The 17527-nt window shown below is 40.2% G+C and overlaps 1 protein-coding gene across 1 annotated transcript in view; it reads left to right on the top strand.

The window, feature by feature from the left end:
• The window catches only part of Scin (scinderin), a 71810-nt gene that overhangs the window by 11951 nt on the left and 42332 nt on the right, over positions 1-17527 (top strand). The window contains exon 4 of the mRNA XM_032907669.1: positions 14099-14248. Within this exon, the coding sequence (XP_032763560.1) occupies positions 14099-14248 (150 nt within the window). The remainder of the gene's footprint in view (positions 1-14098; positions 14249-17527) is intronic.

Raw genomic sequence — 17527 nt, 5'->3', positions numbered from 1 at the left:
TCTTGGATGTAACTCGGTCCTAGTACAGGAAGCTTCATTTGGGGACAAGGGATGGCCAGCTGGGACTCCATCTTCCTCATTATTTGGAGACTTCATTAGTATCAATTTCATATATTTAAGGGAGTTCCCGCTGCACTAGGTTTTCATATCACCCTTCTTATGTCCCTCAATTCTAGCTATTTCTCCCTGCATTTCCTCTCCATCTCCCCTTTCCCTCCCCATCCAACTTCCCTATTCTTGCCTCCCCTTCTCCAGTCCACCCATAAAATATCTATTCAATTTCCCTCTCCTAGGAAGATACCTGTGTCCTCCTAGTCCTTTCCTCTATTCCTAATATTTCTGGGTCTATGGATTGTAGCTTGGTTATGATTTACTTAATGGTTAATATCCATATAAGCAAAACATACCATATTTATCCTTTTGTGTCTGGGTTACCTCACTCAGGATGATTTTTCTTTCTAGTTCCATCCATTTTCCTGCAAATTTCATGATGCCATTAAAAAAAAAAACAGCTGAGTAATAATCCATTGTGTAAATGTACCACATTGGATTTATCTGTTCTTCAATTGAGGGACGTATAGGGTGTTTCTGGCTATTGTGAATAGAGCAGCAGTGAACATAGTTGAGCAAGTGTCCCTGTTGTAGGATAGCATGCTTTGGGTATATGCCCAAGAGTGGAATAGCTGGGTCTTGAGGTAGCTCAATGTCCATTTTTCTAAGGAACTGCAACACTGGTTTCCATATGGGCTATACAAGTTTGCAATCCTACCAGCAATGGATGAGTGTTCTTCTTATTCCATATCCTTGCCAACATGAGCTATCACTTATATTGTTAATCTAAGCCATTCTGACATATGTAAGTAGTTTTGTTTTGCATTTCTCTAATGGCTCAGGATGCTGACCATTTCTTTGTTTCTGTGCTATTTGAATTTCCTCTATTGAGAAGTCTTTGTTCAGATCTGTGCCTCACTTTTAAATTGGATTATTTAGGTTTTTTTGATATTTAGTTGCTTGTTTTTTTTATATATATTTCGGAGATTAATTCTCTATCAGATGTAGAGTTGGTAATTACATTTTTTTCTTAGACTGTCACTTTGGATGGCAGTATCCTTTGCTTTAATAAGCTTTTTAGTCTAATGAGTCTTGTATTTTTAATTATTAATCTTAATGCCTGTGCTAATGGTGTCCTGTTTAGAAAGTTCTCTCCTATACCAATGAGTTGAAGACTCTTTCTCCCACTTTCTCATTCATCAGATTCAATGTGTCTGGTTTTATCTTGAGGTCTTTGATCCACTTGGTCTTGAGTTTTGTGCAGGATGATAAGAATGGATTTATTTGTATCTTCTATGAGAAGACAATCAGTTAGACCAGCACCATTCTTTGAAGATGCTTTCTTTTTTCCAGTGTGTATTTCTGGCTGCTTTGTCAAAAATCAGTCACAATAGGTGTGCAGGTTTATGTGATTTCTCCAGAAGTTCTTTTATTATTCAGGTTTGTTTTAACTATCCTGGCTTTTGCTGTTCTTGTTGGCAGGGGGTTTTATGTGTGTGTGTGTGTTTACGTGTGCGTGTCTCTGTGTGTGTGTGTGTGTGTGTGTGTGTGTGTGTGTGTTTCCATATGAAGTTGAAAATTATCCTTTCAAGATTTGTAAAGAACTTCACAAATTTTTTATGGGGATTGCACTGAATCTGTATATTGCTTTGAGTAGGATGGCCATACCTTTATTATCACCAAAAATAAAGAAATACTTATTAGGAGTAAAAACCCAGAGATATCATTATGCCACACAGTTCTAAAAACCACCTACAATCGTCCCTCAAATCTGTTTAGTGTTGTTTTAGCAACACTTAGCTTTTTAACACATATTTTAAAGCCCTTTACATGTGTTTTGCATATGAAAATTTAAAGACATAGAAGACCTCAGCTCTAGTTTGAGTTATGATGATCTCAGGTTCTCATCTGTGAAGGTAGGGCTTTGATTGGGGGATCTCTGGGGACCTTAAACAAGAGGCACCTGCCAGAGCTGTCATTCCTCGTGCTCACAAATTTTTGCTTCATGAGTTTGATGTGTTATGCAATTGCACAAATGCCGTGATCTATTTAATGATCATGAATGGCTTCCAATTCAGCTTTCTGATTATCTACTCTTTGACCTTGGGCAAATAATTAACCTCTTGGAATCTTAGTTTTCTCTTATTGTCACATCCCAAGGGCTTCTGGTCCCTTTCTAGCTTAGCAGACAGGGGTTTATTCCTACCTGACAGACTTACAACTGAGAAATAGCAGTCAACATTTTAGTTCTCTGAAGGAACAGAAGTCCTCAAAAGGCTATGCAAAGTGAATGATGACCTCAGAGGAGACCTGGGGCTTCTATCTCTATACCATGGTCTTGTCATTTGCCAAAGCTAATCTGTGTTGTATGGGATAGCATGAGGTTGAATGGCTTGAAAAATTTCAGAATTTACTGAGTTCAGAACTGATAATGCAAATCTATCTGGCTGGGGTTCCCTGAAAATTGGTTTTCTGACATTATTATTTTATGGAACAAAGATTGAGTTCTACAATCTGCTAGGTAGTAACATGTTGTAGACAGGTTGAGGTCCCAGGGACAGGTATTTCTTCTCATAGGCAATGCCAGTCATTGGGGATATGACACATAAAAACCTCAAAGGATTAGGGTATACATAACTCAAAGATATATTTCTGTTTAGCAATAATTTATTTTTATTTTGGAGATACACTTTTGCTTTTAATTGTGTGTTTATATGTGAGTATGTGCTCAGGTGTTGAGGAGATCAGAAGGTGTTGAGTCGCCTAGAACTAGAGTTATAGTTGACGGTGGGCCAGCCAATGTGGGTATTGGGAACTGAACTCTGTAAGAGAGTATACACTATTAACTAGAGCCACTTCTCCAGCTCTCGAATTATCTTTATTTTATGTAGTTAATTACCTTCAGCAAAGCTCAAGTTTTCCTGTCCGGGGCCTCATAGGTGGGGTGTGGAGGCAGTGTGCTTAGCTACCTTTCATAGCATGGACGTTTCCTACACACTGAAGGAATACTCAGGTAGGAATCCTCCCGAGTAAATGCTCAGATCTGTGTCTGAGCTACTAACCTTTATCCCACTGACGTTGCTAAGTGTTTCTAATTGTGATAAGATCTTGTGCTTATCTTGATAACTTTATAGTGGGGCATGGCACAGTGAACAAAGAAGGACACTGGACATAACTTTTCTGAACCATGTATTTCACTATATCATATGAAGTTTAGCTTTGGGCTAATTAAGCAGACTATCTGCTTAGAGGGTATGGACAGGAAGCCATTGCAACTTAGATTTACTTTACCACCCATGTACGACAAACACAAGTTAAATGCCCAAAGCTGTCACTGAACCAAAGCCAGCAGGACCAAACTTAGCTTATATATGCAGTCCAAGTCCTGTATTTAATAGTGTTTGAGAAACGCAGCTGTTGCGATAAACGGAATTACTAACATGAATTCTACGTGCCTTAGAGACACTTGCTCTTTTACAGGGTCTTAAGCTGTGGGGACACTCCCTAGGCTTATCACGTGAACTGCTGGGCATGAGACTTGAGACTGTAAGGTAATAAGTTTAGTCAGTCAAGAAAATCGTGAATATCTTAGAGAATGATTTATTATATTTGTGGTATCTTGGTATGCCATTAGAAAATAAATGGGATGTGGCTGGATCTTCAGCAGATCCAATACGTGAGAAGTAGAGGCAAGAGGGTCAGGGGTTCGGGGTCATCCTTAGTTGTGTGGTGAGTTCAAGTGTGAGCTACAAGAACCCTGTGTTAAAACAAACAGACAACCACCCCAGCAAAGCACCAGTAACTACGGAATGTGAGCGCGCTGTGAGGGGCCGTGTTCTCAAGGTTCTCAAGGGATGTAAGGTTCACTTTCACAGATACCCCTGAGCCAGCCACAGGTGGAGAATGAAGCCTCACCAGAGGGGAATTCCTGAGCTGGGTTACGAACTTTGCCCTCCTGCTTCTTCTGTTTCCCTGTTAACTCACTGGATCAGCTACAGAGCTTTGCCCTACTCTGCTGACTGTGGCCCGTCCCCCTCCCCCAATGTCCAGCCACCTTGCTTTAAAGAGCAGTCTCTATTTCCATATTCACCAGTCACTGTGCACAGTACCCGATTTATAATCCCGTCATGTCTTGCAGAGGACTTCTGTGGTCTCATTGGTGCTGCTGCCTTTGGACTCCCACCATCGCCTATTCCTCCACCTTTGGGCTGTGTTGGGCGCTGCGCATTCTCTTGCCTTCAGCTCCACTCCTCACCTGGCTTGCTCTTCTTCCTTTCAGGTTACCCATTCTCATCTCTCCGTGCACGATCTGTGTGCCCACCTACCACGAGCACTTTAAAAAGCGATGCCATCACTTTTAATTGTTTTCTTCTTCTCACACATTTGTTTGGATCTCGCTCGCTCCCATGATAATTTAATTGTCGTGCACTGGCGAGTCCCCATTTTACAGTCTAGTCCCGAGCTCCGGGCATGTTCGGCTTGCCTAGATATTTCAATTTCAACATATATGTATCATGAGACCCTTAAACTAAGTAAGTTCAAAAACATCTAAATAATCAATTAATTAAATAAGAAAAGAAGGCCATTGACTTCACGATCATCTCAAATCATTTCTCCTCCTATTAGTCCTTAACTTATCACAGAGCCACTGCTCACTTGGGCTGCCTAACTCCAAAGCCAGGAGCCATGCCGATACCTATTCCCAGGTACCCCTTACAGCTAATCACTCTCCAGGTCTATTCTAGCATTGCCATTCTTTTATCACTATTGCTATTGTGTGTGTACAGGATGCTGTGTGTGACACGCCCCCTCCAGATGTCTTCCAGAATATTTCCAGATGGCCTAGAATATTTTCCTCTTCAGTGACACCTTTCTCCAGCAAACATCCACCAGCACATTCACATCCCAGATGTCGCCTTCTTCACAGGGTGCTCTCTGACCTTCTTTTCTGTTTCCCTGTCCCACCTGTGGTGTAAGGTCTCTGCTTGCCCATCTCTTGTCACCGCACAGAACTTGCCTCACAAGGCATTTTTCACAGTTCCTCTCCATTCGCTCTTCAGATTCACTGAATGGATTTGTTCCTAGCATAAATCCTGGGACTTAGAGCCATTCAGGAGATACTGCTACAAATGCTAGCCATGCAGCAGAAAGCATGCAGGCTCGGGGGAGCTTGTGTTCAGAGATAAGAGTTTCATCTCCAGCTACAACTCGGTCTGACTTTCCATGGGAGGATCCAAAATCTAAATCACACACACACACACAGACACACACAGACACACACAGACACACAGACACACACAGACACACACAGACACACACACACACACACACACACACCACATACACAGAGAGAGAGAGACAGACACACACACAGACACACACAGACACACACAGACACACACACATACACACACACACACATACACCCACACACACACACACACACACACAGACACACACACACACACACACACACACAGACACACACACACACACACACACACACAGACACACACACACAGACACACACAGACACACACACACACACACACAGACACAGACACACACAGACACACACACACAGACACACAGACACACAGACACACACACACACACACACACACGATATTGCAGCCTGGGATAGGGGTGAGGTTGGGCATGGAAGAACGAGTCTGACTAACCTTCACACACTCTCTCTCTCTCTCTCTCTCTCTCTCTCTCTCTCTCTCTCTCTCTCTCTCTCTGTTCATGTATGTCTGTCTCTTTATTTTTCAGTCATGGACTATTTCTGTAGTTTACGCTGACCTGGAATTCATCTGTGTAGCTTAGGTTTACCTCAAGCTCACAATTCTCCTGCCTCAGCCTCCCGAGTGCTAGGGAAAAGCTACCATGTGATTTTCTACTATTTTTTGGGGGGGAGGGGAAGAAAATCTTTGCGACATGATCTTACTGTAGCCCACGCTGGACTCATTATGTAGCCAAGGCTGACCGTCTACTTCTGATTCTCTTGCCTTCACCTTCCAATACAGGGATTATGGTTGGGTACCACTGTGCCCAGCTCTGTGCTTTGCCTTCTTAAAACTTTTGCTGTGGGATGTCCTTGGGCTCAACTTGGTTCCCCGTTCTCATCTCAGCCGTAAGACTTTCCCTTTCAGCTACTGCTTCACTCGTCACAGGGTTGCTGCTTGGTTTTTTCCATGTCCCCCCCTCCCCCCAATAGAGGGCTGAGCTCCTTTGCCCACATTCCCCCATGGCCTGATTGTCTGGACCGTGTCCTGCAGTCATTTCTGCTCTGATATTTGGGCTCAAGGATGACTATGTGAGTGATGAATTTAGTCATCTTTGTGTACCTTTGACAAAAGTACCTCAGATAGTTAACTTGAGAAGAGTAAAGGCCTGTTTGGGCTTGTGGTTTCAGTTCCTGGTTGCTCCATCCCATTGCTTTGGGGCCTGTATGCGAGATACCACAGTGAGAATGTCTTGGGGGGGGGGATAACTTACCTCTTACATCTGAAAAGCAGAGTGGAAGAAGAGAGGGGCTGGGATCTCAATATCTGCTTTAAGGGCGTGCTACTCTCTCTCCTCTAGACTCCTAGGTAGGTCCTATCTCTTAAAGGCCCAATACTTTCCAATCACATCCTGGGCTGTGGTGCTTCTCCAAACCATGCTGATGCCAAATGCACTGAGGGCAAGTGTCCTGAGTCACTGCTTCCAGTCAGGTTCTTGCTTCTCTTACTTCTCTATGCCACATTGTCTATCTATCTGTCTATCTATCTATCTATCTATCTATCTATCTATCTATCTATCTATCTATCATATTCTTGCCTGAGAATTAGGAACTGTGGTTCCTAGGACCTAAGAGGAAGACTATGCTTCTTGGCATACAAACCATCTTTCTAACCATTGTCCTCTTCTCTGAAGAAGGACTCCTTCGGTCGAGGCTGTGGCTTGATGGGAGAGTACTTGCCTCTCACAACTGATGCCCTACATTCAACTTCTGTTCACAAAAAGGAGGGTTTTTTTTCCTGGTAAAATCACATATTTAAAAAATTAAAACAGTGAGTTTTCAGAATTTTATCTTTGCTCTAAATAAAAAAAATCTTAGTTTAAAAATAAAGTAGATGGGACAAACAAGTATTCTTTGTTCTGAAAAGATTTGGACTTTCTCCACAGTAATGCACAATACTAGTGTCATAAGAGGAAAGCCTTGTGGTAAGAAGGAAAGATAAGAAGAAACATTAACTCAATCTAAATCCTTACACAATACCCTACAGTAAAAAGCAGGGACCAGTGGCATTGCATGTGCTCATTGTGAGTGTTGTAAGGGTGAAGAGCAGGTAGGTAACTTTTGACCTCTAGCTATGAGGTGCTCAGTGTGACGGGGTGGAAGATGACCACGCTGGACAAGGTACAGTCTCACTAGAGTTGATAGACCAGTAAGGGCCCTAAGAAAGACAACACTGCTGATGTTAGAATTTCTAATCTAAAGCTTACTTCTGCCTTTCTGTTGAAACGTTTTAAAATTGTTTTAAAATTGTTTTAAAATTCTGAGCTTATCACTAGACCCCAAAGGATATTGAATTTAAAGCTTGGAGTAACACTTTAGTGTTGATACATTTTTTTTTTGATACATTTTTTTAAAGCTCCTTCTCCCTGGGTTGTTTTTTCTAAGGTACTACGCTTCAGGATAGGAACTAATAGTGGTGGACAGTTCAGGGTCATAGGCATGAAGACTGGGCAAGTCATTTGAATGGCTGTGTACAGCTACTGGCTTTTGATAAAGTGTGACTATAAACCTTTTTGATTTGTCAAACACTTTGTTAGTACAGGTAAACACAGTCTCACCTACTCTCTCTGATGTGGGGACAAGAAATTGGTATCAGTGGGTGACATCACCATCAGCAGACAAGCCAGAATTGTCCAAGTTCTTTCTCCTTTCTTTGAGCCTCTAGTGCAGTGGTTCTCAACCTTCACAGTGCTGTGAACCTTTAATCCAGTCCCTCATGTTGTGGTGATTCCCAACCATAAAGTTATTTTGGCTGCTACTTCATAGCAGTAATTTTGCTACTGTTATGTATTGTAATGTAAATATATCTGTCCATGGTCTTATGGGACCCCTGTGAAAGAGTCATCTAACACTCCCCCCACAGGGGTCGTGATCCTCAGGTTGAGAACCACTGCTCTTGGGTACTACCTACCTAGTGGCACAGTCCGTAAGTCCTGCAGATTTAATCCTTCTAAATATCCTCTGTTCCCGCTGCTTCTGGCGCTCTGCTGGAGTTAAGATGTCATTGCTTCTGGTCATCACGTGTTCAGCAGTCTAGCAGGACAGTCACTCATCTTCTATCCTTCATTTAAGAAGTGCAGGCTGGTGAGAGGGAACAGCCTTTAAGGGCATGTGCTGCTGAGCCGAGCGACCAGAGTCTGTTGTGATGTAGTTCTGCCAACTTTGCCCTGTCATGAGTCAACATGACGTGAGCTGCTTTGTGCCCCCTCTCAATTAACTTCCAAAATCACCACCGAGTACTGGTTTATTTTTGCTTTTATTTCCTGTCCCCAAGTGATGTTTGCCTGCCCTTTGATGTTTTACGTATTAACTTTGACCACATAGTTGAAACTGCTGCTTTTGTAGATGAGTAATAGGCACATCCCCTCCTGAAATGTACTCGTGTCTAAAATCGTCATTTGCTTGCTTCTATTTCTGGTTATTCATGGGTCAGACTAACTGCTAATAGCAGGCTGTCGTCCTGTTCTTATTTCTTCCTTTCCCAATTGTGTAGAGTAATTCTGTTTTCCTTTGACAGTTTGGATGGTAAATGTTACTGATGGCTTTGTGAACTTCTACTGAAGGGTGTGTGTCTCAGTTAGGGTTTTATTTCTGTAAAGAGATATCATGAACACAGTCACTCTTATGAAGGAAAACATTTAATTGGGGCTGGCTTACAGTTCAGAGCTGTAGTCAATTATCAGCATGGCAGCAAGCATCACACAGGCAGGCATGGTGCTGGAGAGGTAGCTGAAAGTTCTCCATCTAGATTGGCAGGTAGCAGGAGGAGACTGAGTCACAATGGCATGGCTTGAGCTTCTAAGACCTCGAGGCCCTCTCCCAGTGACACACTTCATCTAATAGGGCCACACTTCCTCCAACAAGGTCATACCTCCTAATAATACCACTCCCTGTAGGCCTATGAGGACTGTTCTCTTTCAAACTCACAGTATGCATGGGCAATACGTACACCAACAGCCAAAGAGGTAAGCAAACTTCATTCCAAACTGTGTGGATGTGTCCAGATTTACAGAGGTTTTTTCTTTTTTTAATATTCTGTGCCCAAAGAAATACCACATCTAATATTTGATAAATGCCTTAATAGCTTAGAAAGTAAGACAGTTGCCTCTGAAACCATGTTTACTTTCTAATTTTCAGTGCCTTAGACACTCAGACTGATGGAAGGTTTTCAGTTAAATACTATGGTAGCATTATAAACAAAGTAACTTAGATTATAACATTTTTTTTTCTATAATGGTGCAAATTAACCTATCATGTCAATCCAGACTTCTCTTGGTTTTTTTTTTTTATTATAATTCTACACAGAATTTCTTTTTAAGGCAAATCTGAAAAACAGACCGAGTTGAGTTATAGGAGAGTTTATTGAAGCATGGTGCCAATCGAATACAAAGTGTCCTTGTGTGGAAAGGCTAAGCAGTCCTAACCATCTACCTCTGAATAGAATGAGTGTTGGGCAGGGTAGTTTATTAATAGCACCGTCTACACTGTTTCCACAGAGCTGAGCTCTACTAAAATGAAAACACCCTAGACACAGCATCATTAAGTGAAGTTTAAGCTCTGTAAGTGGAAGGGATTGCTACAATTCTGTTTATATTTTTAAAGCAAGCTTTTACATATTACTGCCAGAAGTCAGTCAGCTATTTGCATACCAATTAATTACATTAAACAGGTTAAACCTTAATTAAGGTGACTCTTCAAACTCTTCTGATGTTTACCTTTTTACCATTGAACAAGTCTAGAGAGAAAATACATCACTTGTCTACAAATAACATATGAAGAAAAGAATATATATATCTCATTATATATATATCTCCTTTGTATAAGTGACCTCTCATCTATTTCAGAGAGTTATATAAAATCAGAATTGTATCACCATCTCTAAGCCTAAATGTATCTAAGTTGTCTGATAGATAATGTTAATTTCACAAACATTATTTCTAATAAAATTTTAATACCAAAATGTTAACTATATTTTTGGATGGATGAAAATTTTAATGTGCTTATCAATTCACAAATAAAATCAGTTATCAGTTGTATAAAATACTCCTCACTCTTGCTTAAAGATCAGTTTCTATGTTCCAATTAGAAAAAAAAGGTAAGAATTACTTGTGTTTAAAACAGTAAAAGTTTTCAGTGAGGTGTTCCTTTGAACTTCAAAATGACTAAACAACTAAAGTAAAAAATAACAGCCTTATTTTGGCAAGTTCTTACTAGACTTGGTTTTCAATGGCAAAAAGTCAAAAGTCAGAAGAGTTTTAAGAGTCACCTTAATTAAAGTTTAGTCTGTTTAATATAATTAATTTGATATGCAAATAAACATAAGTTAGATGATTATATAACTGGAGAAAATCTGTTATGAAAGTCACTAATTACTCTGAGGAACCTAGAGAGTTAATTCTGATCCACTTTCTCTATTTACTGTAATATAAAATATCAACACTCAAGTTTATCTTCTTGCATCTACCATGAAAGGAATTGTTTGCAAACTGTCATCAACTAGAGTAGGGAAAGGACTCTGACCCCGGGCTGCGCTTGCCAGAATGGTGAACTGGGCTTCATGTATGTATTGTGTGCCCAAAGTGATTGGCAATGGCTTTAATGCCAGTGAGTGCTGGAACCTCCGAGAAAATTTTCAATACGCAGTTCCTCAGAAACTCTCTCAGGGTAGGGCTTTCTGTGAAGGCAGTCTTGTGGCAGGGCAAATAATTAAACATGCTTCTAATATCAGGAATTTCTGTGTTTTTAATGCTACAGAATGGTTTGAACACGAAGTATGATAGCAACAGAAACTTCCGTCTCTGTGTATATCTCTGTATTTTTTTAAAATGCCCTTTCTGCTCCATGGATCTGAAGTCTCAATGACTAATAGTCATCGGAAACCATGTGTTTTCATGCATTGTAATTGCTGACCTTGGTGTGGAATTCAAGGGGCTCTGCATGTATGCCTCGAATCCAATGTGCCGGTTCAGAAATAGGGCTAGGAAGGAAATAAAAGGAATACATTCTGTAATAAACAGGAAATAGATGAGCCTTGATGATACTGAGGAATGAAATCATATCAGGATAAAATGAAACACAAGGCAGCTTTTAGTATTTATTATCAAAATTTGAGCTACTAATAGATATGCTTTGTTCTTAAAGAGGACTACAGATTGAGTCAGGTGGGAACATGAGAAAGAGGAGGGTTTGAAGGACAGTTGCAAGTCCATGTTGTTTCAAGCTGTGCCCTGTTACACCCAAGAAAGCTTGTCCCATTTTAGTGCCTTTGAGTGACAAAATGATTCTGGAATGAAGATATCTTACAGTATGAGTGTGCTTTCATATTGCTTTTAATATCTATTACATGTAATATATTATGCACAGCATATTAGATATTTTATGGTATGAATAATAATGTATGTGAATACATTTAAAACCTGCAAACACACCATAATACCAAGGAGTGGCTGTCCCAGCCCCTCCTTGCTGACACTTCCCCTCTCTCACATTTAGCTGCCATGCTGCCTAGTCTCCAGAGTTCACCAGGTGAGACTCACGGAAGTTGAACAAACAGCCAGGGTGCAGATGTTAGGGCAGCTGTCTCTCTGTGTAGAATCTCCTAGTAGTTTTGTCCTATTTAATTCCCTTTCTCCAGAATTGCCTGCACATAGAGCTCTACAGAAATGAGTGGGACAGTGGTGGGTTTCTCTCTAGCTACTCATAACTCCATACTTAAGGCTGTGCCTCCTTAAATATCTTTCTTGGTAGCCAATTAATATTTTTGGGTCTACTTAACTGTGTTGCTCTGTGGCTTTGTTTTATTCTTCATGGTTTGCCTGAATGGCTTCCACACCGTATTAGAATGCACACCTCGGTTTTCGTCTCTGAGCATCCTGTATGCCTGTTGTGTAGCAATCCCTCTGTTGATGCTCCCTTTCTCTCTCACAGCTCATGTTCTAGCTTCTCTGTAGCACAGAACCATGGGACCTCCTGATAGTAGGAGCATGTTAACGATTTGGTCTGCTGCTAGACTACCCACAAAGGAAGTTCCTGTAGGTCTGTCTCTATTACCCAGATAGTGTGTGATAATTCACTGGGTGCCTGGGAAACAACTAACTTCTTTCACTTGTTAAACCGCATTCTTTTTGATAAAATATCTTCTTCTTAGAGAGCAAGGGCTTATGGGAGGATTTGGAGGAAGGAAAGGGAAGGAGAAACTGAAGTAGTTATATTATAATCACAAAAATAATTTTCAAACATCTTTATTTTACAGTTGCAGCTGTGTATATCATGATCACTGTTGTCAAACTTCAATATGTAATGTTTCAACACAAATGACACATACAATAATCTCTGTGTTATTGCATATGACTTTTACTCTTCTCTGTTAAGAGTAATTTTAGTAGTTCAGCATCCATTTCTTTTCATGCATCTTAATTTAAACAGCTTTTCCTGTTATAGAGTATTTAATAACTTTGTTATGCCTTATTAAGATCACATAGTAACTACAGTTCTTGTGCATGTAGGTTTTTCTTCTTTTTGTGAATAATTATCAAAATGAACCATTACTGAGTCAAAGGTCATAAACTCTTTTTATGGCTCTTAATAAGAATTGCTGAGTTATTTTACGTATCTTAGTTTCTTAGATTTAGTTATTCAATAGTACATATACATGCATTATGAGCATGTATATTAAGGTCCTATGACATATGCATATTTTCAACTCAACTGTTATTCTATATAAATTGTATTGGCTAATTTAAGAAAATGAGCAAATGAAAAAATTATTTCATGAAAGTGTTACATCAAATTTATGACCATCAAAATTTAATACTTTAACAGATTTTGACTATGTTTCTGAAATAAGGTACTCACAAATTTTAATCTAAGTAATCAATGTAAATTTACTTTTATAAACTATAGTTAATAATTAATATACACATAAAGAGTGATAGCAATGTTTTTCATTTAAATGCTTTCTTTATAATGCTATCAAATCAATAAGATGCAGATAAGTATATAAATATTTACATATCTTAATAGTAGCTGACTCTAATTTTCTTTTTAAAAGGTACAATCTTTATATTTATTCTTTGAGAGTTTCATACATAAACAAGGCACTTTGGTCATTCTCATTGTCCTCCCCCAGCTCCTCCTGGACCACTCCTATGGTCCCCTCCCAACTTCATATTTTTATTTTATTATCCACTGAATCTAATTAGTGCTGCCTTTATACACATGGGTGTGGGGCCACCCACTGGGCACACCCCTAAAGAAAACTGACTTTCTGTCCTCGCAGCTACCAACTGTCAGCGATTCCTCAGCTACGTGTGGGGCTGTGCACCCCTCTGAGTCCAGGCTGGAGCTTTGACTGTGTTATCTTGTGCAGACCTTGTGTAAATGGCCACAGCTGCTGTGAGGCCCTGAGTTTACTAGTCCCACATGTCCAGCAGACACTGTTTCACTCCAGCTCTCTCTGACCTATGACTCTTAAGATCTTTCCACCCCCTTCTTCCTTGATGTTCTCTGAGCTGTGGCAAAGGGTGTGTGATATCGGTGTTTGATTCAAGGTTGAGCATTCTGAAGACACTTTTTCTTTGTACGCTGACAGTTATGCATTTCTACTAACTACCATCCTCTTTATTTATTATCTATTTTATATTATTATCAAGCCTCTATATCTTTATGAAACTATCTTGATCAACCACCAGAAGGTTCATACTAAGGCTGAAAGTCCTCTGTGTATATTTCAGGTCAAAAAATTTTCCTGCTTTCTTTTAGGAAATTTACCAGTGGTGTGGTTCCTCCTGCAACAAATATGAGCGTCTGAAAGCAAGTCAGGTGGCCACTGGCATCCGGGACAATGAGAGGAAGGGAAGATCTCAACTCATTGTGGTGGAAGAAGGAAGTGAACCACCAGAGCTCATGAAGGTACTGTGTGATTCATCTGATGACAAGTCTGAGCCACGCACAAGTGTGTGTGTGTGTGTGTGTGTGTGTGTGTGTGTGTGCGCGCGTGTGTGTGTGTGTCTGAGAGAGAGAGGCACTAAGACACACACACACATACACACACACACACAGAGAGAGAGAGAGAGAGAGAGAGAGAGAGAGAGAGAGAGAGAGAGAGAGAGAGAATGAGAGACAGAGAGGGGCTGGGGAAGAGTGTAGGATCAAACATAGTATCAAATGGGCAGCTTGGACTATAATTAGTTTTCGAAAAGCACCAAGGTTATATAAGTCATGGTGCCATGAGAATTCACTCATGTCTCCTTTCTCTCAAGATCTGTTGATTGTACTCATCTTTCTTTTTCCTTTTTTCAATGTTGGTGCCTTGAGTGTAATAGGCAAGTAAGTCATCTACTACTGTTCATCGTCATATATTTCGAAGTATCTAATAGTTTAATCATCTAGATTTAATTCCTTTTTAAGTATGCTGATTTTCTTTAATGTAAAATGTAAAACTACTTCATTGAAGAATGAAGAGACTGGGGCTGGACAAATAGTTCACCAGTTAAGAGCACTGGTTGCTGTTCTAGAGGACTCAGATTCGATTCCCAACACAAGGTTGGGAATGGCAGTTCACAGCCATCTGTTACTCTAGGTGCAGTGGATCTAGATACATATGGTGCACAGATATACAGACAGGTCAAACACTGACACACACAAAGATAATAAAATAAAAATTAGTTTTTAATTTTTTATTTATTATTTGTGTGTGGAGACACAGGAGGACAACTTTATTTATTTTTTTTAATATATGTGAGTACACTGTAGCTGTCTTTAAACACACTGGAAGAGAGCATTGAGTCCTATTACAGATGGTTGTGAGCCACCATGTGGTTGGTAGAAATTGAACTCAGGACCTCTGGAAGAGCTATCAGGGCTCTTAACCACTAAGCCATCTCTCCAGCAACCCCAAATGAGTTTAAAAAGGGATGGAAACTCTTATACCAAAGTGTTAAATATCTCAATTTTTTAATATATTTTAACCAAGCTAAAAATCTTGTCTTATAAATAAGATATTTGTGATTTTACTGTAGTTTCTAAGTGAATATGGCAGTTAAATATCCATAGCTCTACAGAACCAACCCTTTATATGCTGACTAGTTTTTAGTGGCAACATGACATAAGCAAGAATCTTTTGGGAAAAAGGAATTTCAGTTGAGAAAATGCTCCCATCAGTGTAGACTTTGGGTCCTGGATGTATAAAAAAGCAGGCCATGGGGAGCAAGCTCACAAGCAGTGCTTCGGTTCTTGCCTCCAGGTTTCTGCCTTGAGTTTCTGCCCTGACTTCCTTTCATGATGGATTGTGATTAGAACATGTGGGCTGAAAGAAACCTTTTCCTCCCCAAGTTGCTTTTAGACATGGTGTTTTATCAAAACAATAGAAACCCCAACTGAGACACTGTACTTTACTATCACAGCAATCTCACATTTACTTGTGTCACAGTGGCACGGTTGCATACGCTCACACTTAGGGTCCTTGATTACTGTTGCTTCTTTCAGAAAACTGAAAAAGAAAATTTGAACTTTCAGTGGATTGCTTTGTACTGTTGAAATATGAAAATGCTAATGGAAGGCAAATAAAACCTAAAAATACAAATCGAACTTTGAATTCTAGAAAGTAGAAAAGAGTTCCAACTCCCAAGATGCTGTTTGCATTTCAGAGACTTCTTGTTTGGGTTTTTTAATTCCCAAAAATACACGTACTGTGTCTCCTTTCAGTATGTCCAGTATCTGAGCTGCATCCTCTCTCAGAGCTCTCACCTGCACAATGTCTGAGGTGAACCTCAGTGAGGTGAACCTTCCTTAAGTAAAAGGAAGCAGACAGTGGGTTTTCTGTCATGGCTGTTTGCAGCAGGGCTTGTTTGAGGTACTGACTATACACCAATGGGAAACTAGTTCAACTCCTAGAGTTTTTAGAGTTGGTAACTATGACAAACAAATCCAAGGCCTCAACTTGGTTGGAAAATCTACAACTTTATTTTCTTGTACTTATGAATGTGTCATTTCCTCAAATTGTGGATGCAGCAAGCCAGAGTAGTGTGACTATTCCTGTGATTATTCAGACCACAATTCAGTTACTGTGGATAACCTCAAAATAGCAGTTAGCTTCATCACAACTTGGTGGTTATTTTTGATATCTGCCATTTGGTAATGTTGTTTAATGAGCTGATGAAGAAAATGGTGTTTTCTTGTTGATTTGTTTTGTTTTGTTCTTTTGAGACAAGGTGTCTCTACCTAGCCCTGGCTGCCCTGGTATTCACCATGTAGACTAAGATGGCCTCTAACTCACAGAGATCTCTGCCTCTCAAGTGCTAGGATTAAGGGTGTGCTCCACTTTACTTGGAAGAAGCTCATATATTAACTGGCTTCTTAGAAATATATTTAAGACCCGGGAACAGCACAGTAAAATGAATCCCCACACTTGGGAGGTAAAGGAAAGAGATTAAGAACTCAAGGGTGTTCTTGGCCACACTGTAAGTTCAAGTCCTCTCTGGGCTTCATGAGACCCTGTTTCAAAACAGAACAAAAATGACAAGTAGGTAGATGATAGATTGATTGATAGTTCTATCCCTGTATAATTGTTTTTCATTGTAATTTTTTTGTATTTTAGTTTATGCATTAAAATCAATTTTCCTGGAGGGAACCAAAGTTCTCTATAACATACAACCCAGAAATGGTCCATAGTTTCCCCAGTCTCCTTGTGTAAGTCAATGGAATGCCATTTCTTCCTCTGAGGCTCTAATCCAGTAGTGATCTTGTGAGAGAGGGTCCGAAAATCTAAACATCTGTCAAAATACCCTTTAGATTTCACCCTCATTCATGTGTGCAGAGGCTGTGTCTTAGTCAGGGTTTCTATTCCTGTACAAACATCATGACCAAGAAGCAAGTTACGGAGGAAAGGGTTTATTCAGCTTACACTTCCACATTGCTGTTTATCACCAAAGGAAGTCAGGACTGGAACTCAAGTGGGTCAGGAAGCAGGAGCTGATGCAGAGGCCATGGAGGGATGTTACTTACTGGCTTGCTTCCCCTGGCTTGCTCAGCTTGTCTTCTTAGAGAATACAAGACCATCATCCCAGGGATGGCACCACCCACAGTGGACTAGGCCCATGCCCCATTGATCACTAATTAAGAAAATGCCTCATAGTTGGATCTCATGGAGGCATTTCCTTGAGGGAGGCTCCTTTCTCTGTGATAACTCCA

This window comes from Rattus rattus, chromosome 7, assembly GCF_011064425.1.
Source record: "Rattus rattus isolate New Zealand chromosome 7, Rrattus_CSIRO_v1, whole genome shotgun sequence".
NCBI classification, from domain to species: domain Eukaryota; kingdom Metazoa; phylum Chordata; class Mammalia; order Rodentia; family Muridae; genus Rattus; species Rattus rattus.
The sequence above is the reverse complement of the archived record's forward strand: the minus strand, read 5'-3'. Positions and strand labels throughout refer to the sequence as shown.